General features: G+C 34.7%; 1 protein-coding gene across 1 annotated transcript; it reads left to right on the top strand.

Moving 5' to 3' along the window:
• Window positions 1-2,901: 2,901 nt before the first annotated feature.
• LOC133305992 (precursor of CEP9-like) lies at window positions 2,902-3,369 on the top strand. Its single transcript, XM_061506256.1, has one exon. It carries the CDS (start codon window positions 2,902-2,904, stop codon window positions 3,367-3,369), a length of 468 nt encoding a protein of 155 aa, XP_061362240.1.
• Window positions 3,370-11,885: the final 8,516 nt, after the last annotated feature.

Raw genomic sequence — 11,885 nt, 5'->3', positions numbered from 1 at the left:
AGTCCTACTTCATCAAACTAGGGTCCACAAACTCATAACAACATTCTATATGAACAGTGCAGCTACTGTTCTTCGAAAACCCAGAATATCTGGATATTCATCGGGGACATATCCGGATATCAATATCCGGATATCTGTCTGACAATATCCGGATATTAATATCCGAATATTCAGAACCCCATATCCGGATATCTATATCCAGATATCCATATTTGGATATCCATATCCGAATATTTCTAACCCAATATCCGAATATTTCACGACAGAACTCAGATTCTGCATTTTCGCGAGATATCAATCCAAAGGTGGTTCATTTCATGCATACAGAAGCTCAAACATGCAATTTAAGGTGTGTTTAACATTACCCATCCTTAATTTATGATCTTTAATTCATTACATGCATCAAGGTTCCACTTCTAACCATTAAAACCCATGATCAAGGTGGGTGACACTTACCCAAGCTCAAAACAGAGCAAGAAGGTGCTCTTGGAGCTCACCAACAGCTCCTCAAGTCTGACTTCACAAAGTGCACGAAAATTGTGATCAAAGGTGGGTTCTCTGTACACAAGATGACTCTTTTGGAGCTCAAAGTGCCATCACAAGAGCTCACAACACTCAACCAGAAAGTCCAGCACCCAAAACTCCAACAAAACAGACACCAACCCAGAAACAAAGCCTTCCACACACTCCCAAAGGTATCCCTCACTCACACAAGGTGTTTAGGAGAAGATTAAGTGGAAGAAATGACCTCTAGGCTCACACCAAGAAGAAGAGAAGGAAATGAAATAGTGTGAGATTGCTGGTTAGCCTCCCATCCACGTAGAGCAACAAAAGAATGCCTAGGGTTTTGTGCAAAAGTCATATTTATAACCGATTTAAACTTAATCGCACTGTATTAGCGCTAATTACTACACTTAGCAATTTAATCCCACACTTTGGAATCTAAACCTACTCATTTTTACAAGATTGATCATATTTTTATTTTACTTTTTTGCAGCACCTTTCCGGTACGCGCTTTTCCATAGCCAGTATCAGTTCTGACACCAGTTCTCATTATTTTACTTGAAACTCGTTTTACAAGTCCTATATATTATTCTAGTGACATATACACACTTTTCATAATTTTCCGGTATACTTCATCGGTACACCATTATACCGAGTAGCAGAACTGATATCTGCACTTTTCGTCAGAAAAGTGACTTTCAGCATTATCACTCACTTACCTTAATTATTTAAGCCTCATAATAATTATTAGGGTCAATTATAGAATTATTTTTTAATTTCACATAATTAATTAATTAACTTCCTTAATTAACGGTGCGGGTTCTTACATGAAGGCGCTGCAACAGGTTCTGGTGTTTCAGTAAGATAACAAGATAATTGGAAGGAAATTCAAGATTTTCACTCAATTACCCTATAATTAGACATTAATTTCTAATTAATACAATTCGATTACTTGAGTTATTATATTTTTGACTTCAGTGTAAGACTGAAAAGTCTTACTCGATCCCTATTTTAACCGTTATTTTTGTCTATCTAATAGTTATAGTTTATATTGAGTAATTATATCAATTAATTAATTCAAATAAATTACAACCATTAAATGGACGAAAATCAACGACGAAGATTGGGAGTAAGACATCTTAATCTTACACTGGTGTCATGGATCTTTTGACTCTAGTACTTTCAACCCTAGCCGTTGATATTTTTTTCTATCTAACAGTTATAGTTTATTGAGTTATCCGTTAGATGCAAGCAAGTCAATGGCTAAAATTTGGTATAAGACTAAATCACATCTCAGCCATTGATTTATGTTCATCTGACGGCTGTAGTTTATTGAGTTGTATCTATTAATTAATTATTACCGTTAGAAGGACAAAAAAATCAATGGCTAAGATGTGAAAAGAAAAATTTAATTTTACATCAAAATCAAAAGATTATATATATATATATATATATATATATATATATATATATATATATATATATATATATAGGCTTTGTGTTTATCCTGTCTAGTGGTGGGTACCATTGGGTTCGGTTCACGTTTTGTTGTAAACTAAACTGAATTGATATTACATTTTTATGATTCGATTTTGGTTTGAAATGGGTTTAAAATGTATGAATCGATTTTGAGGCAAAAATAAAATAAAAAATACAAATGTTAGTAGTTAGGAAAAAAATCCGATTTGATTTTGTCAGTTCTCAAATTGGTTTGTACAAAGTGATTCGATTTAGTTCACAAATCAATTTTTTTTTTTTTTTGAATTTTTTGTACGGCCCTGTTCGTATCAGTGGAAATTAAACTATCTTTTGTAACTCAAAACAAAATTATTTTTGAATTTGTGCAAAAAATTAAAGGTATTTTGCAAGATTTTATGTTACATGAATATATATATATATATATATATATATATATATATATATGTGTGTGTGTGTGTGTGTGTGTAAAAAGATGAAGATCAAAAGAGACATAAATCAAAAGGGGAGGATCCGTTTACAATTTTTTTTTTTTAAATTTCACTAAGTATAATCGGTTATATACTATTGATTGAAGTATGAGCAATGATACTTAGTATAATTTGTAAGAGTTTATTTTTTAAGATTTGTAAATTTAATATTCCGCACAAGCTCACGTGAGTGAGGAATCATGGAATTGAAAGCTATTTGACATATTAACGGTGTAGATTTGTAAAGCATGCACTCCAAATATACTTAGTCAAATCAAATGACATAATTAGCTGTTAGAATATTAAGAGGGCATTGACATAATCAACAAGATTATAAATAGCTGAGGTTCTCAGAACTTGTCATATAATCTCCCATCGCATTTGCCTCTTTTCATCTGAGCTAGCTAATTCAAAAAGCCATTTACTATACCCTTTTGCATCTGTAGTGATCATGGTTAAATTTCAAGCCATGCAAAAATACATTGCTGTTTTTGTCGTGCTAGTTACCTTCCATGATTCCCTTCTAACTCATGCAAGGAAGATAAAGCCATTGCATGCAAACACTATGTTGCTGGAGGATAATCCGCAGCCTACCCTGCCACCGCTTAAAACAAGTGCTAATGTTCCTACTCCATCGTCGGAGAATAAAGTTGAGTCACCAATGTTACCAAAGTATGGCGTTGCAAGTTTTGGAGATTCAGGTTCAGATACCAATGCTTTCCGACCCACAACACCAGGAAGCAGTCCTGGTGTTGGTCACGGAAAATTTGCACGAGAAGATAACAATACTAAAGCAGTGGCGGTAGTTAAGGGTCCAGATGTTGAAGTTTCTATGACTGAGGGATCAATAAATGATTTCAGACCAACAGACCCAGGTCACAGTCCTGGTGTTGGTCATGCTCATCAAAACAAAAATTGAAGGGCTAAATTAGTCATATAATTAAGCAATATGCGTAGGTATTATAGTGTGCTCAGTTTCGTTCTGCAGTTCAGAATCTGTATTCTCATATGCAATATGCATGCTTGGGGTCATTAGGGTTTTATGCGAAAGTCATTAAGTGGTGTAAAGATCTCCTCTATGTTTCATTCAATATGTAATTAGCATTTGCTCTATTTATATTTACTGGCCAATGTGATGCAAATTGCAAAATAAATAAACGATGTTAATGTGGTCTATTGAAAGGGTTTGATTTGGTTAATGTTGTGATTTCGACCAGCAGAAGATTTGAGATTGAACCTTCGACGATCCTATGTTGTAGACTACGATCGTTGAGATTGAAAGGATTTTAGACACCATGCAAGTTACACAACAGACTGTATGGAGCTTATTTTGCCTTTATATTTAAATGAGAATATTCTAAGACCGATGCAAATTACAAAATATTACATTAAGTCGATGTAATGTGTCTACACCTCTCGTCGATTATTCCATAAATCTGATTCGAGTTTTATCGAATTCATATAAAGTACAGGCTCTTACAAAATTATGTTATTTTTATTGTTTTTTAGATAATAATCAGTGTCTAAAACTTTAATGGACCTATTTAATTTGCTTTATGAGTTAAAGTCTCTCCACCCAAAGAGCCTCTCACAAGATTATTTTTACATTCCGAGGTTCTTTCCCTCAAATTTAAACTTTAAATATTACACTCTATGATTATGTTTACTTATCATTCTTAGAATTCCTATAATGCCCTTTTCAAAATATAAACTTTATTTGTAACTAAAGATTAAAAAAAAAACATATGCTTTAATAAAAAATTTCTAATTTATATAAATGTTTGCATTTAATCAAAATATAAATATTTTTTAATTTAACTATTAATATTGCACCTTACCATTATATACTATAAAGTACCTTGATTCCTCTCAGATATGTACCATTTTTTTTTTAAAATTTCTTATTTATATATCCTTGATTATTAATAATGAACTGATTACAATTGGCCAAACATAAAATACAGCACTAGAAAGAGCCAATCACGCAATTTCCTTTTCCAGCAAGCATAAATAAAAGCAGAAGCACCCAAAGCCCATTTGGATTGTCTTCCCAAAAAAAATTGTCTTCCTTATTTAAAAAATAAATTTTATAAAAATTAAAGCTATACATTTTTAAAAAAAAAATTAATTATTTTTTTAAAAAATTATTTAACTTTTAAAAAGAGAGCAACTCACTTATCGATGTGAGTATAGAAGAGAGTGTGATTTTCCTTGTTGCTTGAGATAGATAAAACCCTTAAAATATTTAATTAAAGGGAAAAAAGTTTCCGATGTTACTTTAGATAACTTTATCTAATGTTCATCGAAACGACGTCGTTTTGGGATTGAAAAATTAAAAAATTAAAGTGATAAAGACTATTATAACCCTGAAATAAATTAAAATTACAAAAATACCATGATTTCCGTCTCAAAATACGTCGTTTTGATAAACATTAGATAAAGTTATCTAAAGTAACATCAGAAAAACAAACCCTTAATTAAAAGTACGAACTGTATTTCACAATTTCGGGGTCTATTGAAAGGGTTGATTTGGTTAATGTGGTCATTCCGACCAGCCGCAAATCTGAGACAAAATCCTCGAGGGTCCCATGTAATATAGTCTAAGATATAAGCTAGATTCCTTTTTGATTGGCTTAAATATTAATATTGATGAGTAGTAGCTTTACCAGTTGCCTAGCTTTAACAGTTGCATCTAGCTTTAGAAAGCGTTATGTTCAAAAACAAAAGGATGTTCAAAAACAAAAGGAATCAAAAGAAAGACAACATGAAAGGTGATCATAAGAGTTAAATCCCCTACCATGTGCGGCGCTAGTCTTTAGTCAGTCTTTGTATATAATTGCGGCTGAGACACCATGCAAGTTTCACAACAGAGTGCACCGAGCTTCCTTTGTTTTTTGTATTTGAATCCCAATATTCTAAGACCGATGCTGTCTACTATAATTAATTTTTAACTCAATAAAGAATGAAAGAACTCTTCGTGCAGTGCCACATGATATTTAGTATAGATATATGCATGATTGATAATATAACATTTGAAATAAATAAATAAATAAAAACCTGAGTAATATAACAACTCTAATTATCAAATTATGTGAAATTAAGAGTTAAGTGAAACAGTGTGTCAATTTTGTGACTGTTAAGAGAATTATAACAGTTAAATTATAAAATTATCATGATAATGGATGTGATGATACAATTCATGCTTAACAAGTCAATTAACATAAGTTGTGTTTGGAGACACAAATATCAAATTTGTGGTAACACGGGTATTTTGGGAATTTTACAAATTAGATCTAATCTGAGTTTTGACAATCTAGTTAAATTCTTTGATGAATTTTAAGGGATATATGTGTCTAATTTAATTAAATGATGTGTAGAATAATTTAAAGAATTAAGTCAAAGATTGATTAAATAAAAAGTCAACTAGGTTAAAAGTAAGCTTTAACTTTACAACTAGGTTTAATTCTTGGTTAAAGATGATTGTTTTGTTTTGTTTGCTATATCCTTGTGTAATCATGCTATTCTATGATTGGTTGGTCAATTTTCAAAGGTATTAATTTACATGTAAAGTAACAACCAATAGAAACTAAGTTACATAAGCTTTAAAAAGTCAACAATTATGTGCTATGTTTTCTTTTGTGTGCAAAATGATTCTTCCTTGTTTTGGTCTTCATATTCCATGCCACCTATGCATGTAATTAGTCCAAGGAATTGTTTGCCAAGTGTAAAGTAAGAACCAATGAGAATTAAGTTACTTTATGTTTTGAAAAAGTCAAATTTTGTGTGATAAACTACTTTTCCTTGTGTAAGTCAGTTACCCCTTCATTTGGATGCATCTCCTTGCCACTTTGGCTGATGGAATAAGTGAGTGTCTTCTTTTGGAAGCTAAGTTAAAGTGTGATAAAAATATGTAAGTGAAAAAGTTAACAAAACCTACACATTAAGTCTTTAAAAAAATTACAAGAGTACAAGTGGTCTCCTTTTTATCATTTCAAGAACTATTTCTCTTCTTATTCTCCTTCTTGACTGTGTGACACCATAGGAGAAAGAGTGTGTGAGAAAGAAAGTTTCAACATGAAAAAGATTCCTTGTGAGAAAAAACCCTAAAACCATACACCTTGAGGCTTTGTTTTGAGTGAGATATCATCTCTTAAAGTTTGAGTATAGGTGCTGCCCTTAAAGTTTTTGGATGAGTGTTTGCTTGGTTTTTATGTTGGAAAAGCCTTTGTTTACCTAAAGGAAGCTATACAAGGTAATTGATGTTAATTTGGTTGGTTAGAAAATGATTTTTGAAGCTGTGTGTTCTTGTGTTTACCATGAATTTCTATGGATGCTGATGATGTGTTTTGAAGTGGTTTGATGTTGTATGTTGATTAATTTACAATTTAAAGTAAAGATAATATCATGAATACATGAAAAATAAAAGATACATAACCTAACCCTAAGTGTGTGGTTCGGCCATCACTAGGTTAATTAGGGTTCATATGTTGTCTGATGTTGTTTAATGATGGATTGATGTTGTGTGATATTTAATTGATGATTCAAAGTTAAATCAAGTGTTGGTATGTCAAGAAAATGCATGCAAAATGACATTTCTTCAAGTGGTCAATATGTGAATATTATATGTTCATATTTTAATGAAGATAGAATTAAGATTATGCGATGATTTGTTAATGAATTATGTGATGAAAATATAATGAAACTAATAATCATTTACCTAAGCATATAATTCTCCATGTATAAATAAATTATGATTTGTTTGTTGTTTGATTAAATGAGTATGTGAAGCATGAATTCAATGATTAATTAAGTGGTTTAAGTCATTGGATTAAAGTTTGAATGTATAAAGTTCATAAATCTAACCTATGCATGTTTTGGCCATGTTAGATTAATATGGTATCTGTAAGAACCCGCACCGTTAATTAAGGAAGTTAATTAATTAATTATGTGAAATTAGGAAATAATTCCATAATTGACCCTAATAATTATGAGAAGGCTTAAATAATATTGGTAAGTGATTAATAATGCTGAAAGTCGTTTTTCTGACCAAAAGTGCAGATACCGGTTCTGCTACTCGGTATAGATGCGTACCGATGAAGTATCCCAGAAAATTATAATAAGTGTGGGAATAGTCCTAAAATAATATGTAGGACTAATGTTTCAAGTTTTATGTTAAAATCATGAGAACTGGTGACAGAACTAATACTGGCTATGGAAAAGCGCGTACCAGAAAGGTGCTGCGAAAAATAAAATAAAAATATGATAAATCTTAGAAAAATGAGTAGGTTAAGAATCTCAAGTTTGCGATTAAAATGCTAAGCGTAGCTATTATTGTTAATACTGTGTGTTAATTTAAGTGGACATATTTATACTTAAGGGCACAATGCCCTAGGTCAGAATTATAACACTCCTACGTGAAGTTTCTGGACCTCTTGGCTGCTGGTCATTCCCTCCTCTTGCCATCTTCACCTCTCTTCCCTTTTGTGATCCAAAGGTGTCACATTTCTCCTTGTTCTCTCCACTTAAACACTTGTGTGAATGAGGGTTTGCCTTGAGAGTGTGTAGGGGATTTTTTTGAGTTTGGTTTCAGATTTTGTGAGGTTTAAAGGGGTTGAATTTCTGAGTGAGTGAGTTTAGCCATTGTCATGGCATTTTGAGCTCCAAGTTGTGTGCTTTATGGAGAAAGACACTATCTTGAAGTGTCAAATTCGTGGACCTTAGAAGTCAGTGTTGTGAGACTGTGTTGGAAGCTCCAAGGATGAGTCTTTTCTGAGTTTGTGAAGCCTAAGATATACCATGATTATAGTTTTGGTGTTTTGATGAGTTTAACTTATTTAATCCATTAAAAAGAGAAACTTTAACCATTTGAGTAAAGAAATGTGTTTCTGAGTTCATAACATGATAATGAATATCTGTTTAGGGAGTCATTGGACTCCCAATCGCGTTTGGACCCTTAAAATTGGACTTATGCAGAAGAATGCTCGAATTTCTGCATTCTAACTGATAAGTATTCGAATACTTTTCTTGTAGTATTTGAATACTTATCCCTTGGTAGTCAATACTCCTTGCAGGAGTATTAGGATACTTTTCTTGGAAGAAAAGTATTCGGATACCGTGAAGAAGTAGTCGAATATTGGGTAGTATTCGAATAGTAGGGTGTGGGTATCGCATACCATGTGGTATTCAAATACTTCAGTGAGAGTAGTTGAATACTTTCTGGAGAGCAGGAGTATTCGAATACCTCCAGCAGAAACTCCCTAAAATGACTTAAAATGAGATGGAAAGCCTTAATCACTTAATGTAACCTGGAGTAATGGTTATTGATGATATTTACTATATAAACAGATTGTGATTGTGCTGTTTGTTGGCTTGAGCTAGTGTGAGCTCTTGGTTTGGACGTATTGCTTAAGAGGTAAGCTTTCGTGTCCTCGGCTTAGCCATTGTTTGTTCCACCATGTCCCATAGGGGGATGGTTATATGCATGATGTGTTTTCATGTACTGTTTTATTGAAATGCTATGGAGCTGTTAAGAGCAAAATGCTTATGATATGTATGTGGTGTTTCACCTAGACAGGAAGCCATGGGGTGGTCTTGGGGACGGGTACAGCATGGGCTGGTACTGTGTGGGTAATAGACGTATTCCTGCACTTCTCTGATCAGTAGAATTGTTATAACACACACGACATGATTATCTGCTGCATTGCACTATTTTGGAGCTTATACTGTGTAACTGCTTTTGGAACTTATATTTCACATGTAAGTGAGCTTGGGGTGGAAGATCCTTGAGGACCCCTTGTCTTACTGAGATTTCTTGTTTAGAGATCTCACCCCACGTTTAGGGACGCTTATTTCAGGTTTAGGTAACTTGGGGGCGGATGCCTCTAGCGGCAGGAGGCCGGAGCTTAGTTGACTATTTTATGTTGTATGCTGACATGACTAGATATTGGATGTTGTTTATGTTTTCTGTCATGCTTTTGTTATTTGATTTGAAACTCTTGTTGGGCGTGTTGCCTTATTTGGCGAGCATGGGGTTTGTTTGTGCCGCTTTGATGTTAGTACCTTTTAGCTTGAGTTGTATAAATTATCAGGGTTGTCCGGTCTATATGTTGTAGTTCTGTGACTAGAGACACATTTATGTTATTTATCTATTGAGGTATTTCAGTTAGCTGTCTTTATAATTTACATACAGGCGATGTTTTTATGAAAATGATTAAGTAATCAACTTGGCTAAGTATAATGATGTCATAATTGAAAAGAAAAAGATATTCCGCATTTTAAATTAAGCGTGGCTTAATACGATGACATGTTAACAAACCAGGTATACACGGGGTGTTACATTTTATGGTATCAGAGCACTTTCTAGGGAAAAGCCTGTATGTATTGCAAAACTTAGGATGTTTGGTTGTGAGTCTTGTCTGTGTGTTCTCTCTATTGGGTGTTGCTATGATGATGCATATGTGACCATATTGTGTGGGCCTGATAAACTCATTTCTTGTGTAACTTATGCAGAGTCATGGTACTACCTCGGAGGAACCGAGACACTAGCGGGGATCAACCTGATCCTGTCCTGGTTGCATTGGCTGATATGCAGGCGGCTCGACTAACCGACCAGGAGGCCACGAGAATGGAAAATCAGGCTATGCTGGACGCCGTCAGAGAGGCGAACAGGAAAGCCACTGAGGATGTTTTGGAGGCAAACCGTCGGGCGAACATGACTATGAAAAGGGTCATGTTGGAGGAGATGAGGCCTGGTCCTGCTGTTGGTCAGTTCCCTCCGCCACCACCACCACCTCCACCTCCACCTAGTCTGCAGGACGAGAGCCAGAGCCATGTTGAGGGCACTGGTCAACTAACTGGGGTAATGGAGCCCTATGTGGAGCCTGCTGAGGACCGCGATATTATAGACCGCCGGCTTAATGCTTTCCGTAAGCATAAGCCACCTTCTTTCGATGGTTCGCTTGATCCCATTGCTGCTGCGAGATGGCTGCAGGCAATGGAGAAGATCTTCCGGGTTATGCAGTGTACCGACCCGCAGAAGCTGATGTTCGCTACATACATGCTGGAGGGCGATGCCCATGAGTGGTGGATGAACACTTCTCGTGCCTATGAGATACAGGGTCATGTTATGACATGGCCATTCTTCGAGAACTACTTTTTGGGCAGATACTTCCCTTATGATGCGCATGAGAGGAAGCAGGGGGAGTTTGATAGTTTGGTGCAGGGCTCGATGTCTGTTGAGGAGTATATAACACCTCACGATTTTAAATCAAGTAATTAAAATATTAAGTGAGCAATCAAGTGATGGATTAGTGAAAATCCTAAAGATTTGGCCAAAATACAAAGAAAGGGCAAAACGGTAATTAGCCAACACGCAACCCTAGGAAGATAAAAATTGAGTAGAAGGTCTCATATGGTAAAAATAACCCCGGAAATGGGTTCAGAACGAAAAATTGAGTGGATAGGCAAGTTTCAGAAAAATCAGTGAATAGTGTTTTTCGCGGGTGAAAATACCGCGTTACGATTGCACCGTAAAATGTGCCAGTGGAATTTTGAGCTCTAGGTTTCAAATATGAGTTAAAAATGGTCTAATGAGTTAGGAAATATGATTTCTTATGATATTCGATGAAATTAAGACAATTTGGGGAAGCGTGCCAATGGCGCGCGTAATAGCTTAAAACAGTGTTTTCTCCGAACGAGTGGAGAACTCTTAATTCATCTGATCAAGCATAATTAAAGGAGAATAGTTAATGTTAAAAATTAGAGTTTCTAAATAAGTTTTGAATTTACGGACGTTTAGTGAGAGTTTGGACGCGTTTTAAATCGCGTGAGGTGGCGTGGGACCCACCCCACTTAAAATTCACTTAAAACACCTCATCAAAGTACTATTCATCACCTCCTTCACCCCTCCTTCAGCCAAAAACCGAGCCCCCCTCCTTCTTTCTCCAAGTTTTCTTTCAAATTTTCTTCCCACCTAAATCACTCAAATCCTAACCAAATTCAACAAAGTTTAACTTGAAATTTGTTGGAAATTGCCTTCTAAAGCCATTGGTGCTATCCTTGAGTCGTGAAAGTGGCTGGATTTTGAGATCCTCCCCCTCAAAGGCCGCGGCTCACTTGTGGAATTTGGTGTTCATGGAGCTTTGGAATGCTCCAATGGTGGAGTATACCTAGGAGGAGTCATTTGCCTTGCATTTGGGTAAGTTATTTCAACATTTCAATGGTTGATTGGTGAATTGTGTTTATGAACCCTAAAGAGGGATTTTATGATGTGTTGTGTTAGAGAGCTCAAATGGAAAATGTCTATTAGATGATAATGCCTTAAAATGATGTAGTAATGCTAGAAATGCAATGAAAATTTTAAGTGAAATGTGATGATTTTTAACTTAGAAAAATTGATGATCATGATTTTGGAATTTGTGAAATTTGGTGTTGAGA

This window comes from Gastrolobium bilobum, unplaced genomic scaffold (genome assembly GCF_033153095.1).
Source record: "Gastrolobium bilobum isolate Gb01-03AN ecotype WA unplaced genomic scaffold, APGP_CSIRO_Gbil_v1 utg36576, whole genome shotgun sequence".
Lineage (NCBI taxonomy): Eukaryota > Viridiplantae > Streptophyta > Magnoliopsida > Fabales > Fabaceae > Gastrolobium > Gastrolobium bilobum.
The sequence above is the reverse complement of the archived record's forward strand: the minus strand, read 5'-3'. Positions and strand labels throughout refer to the sequence as shown.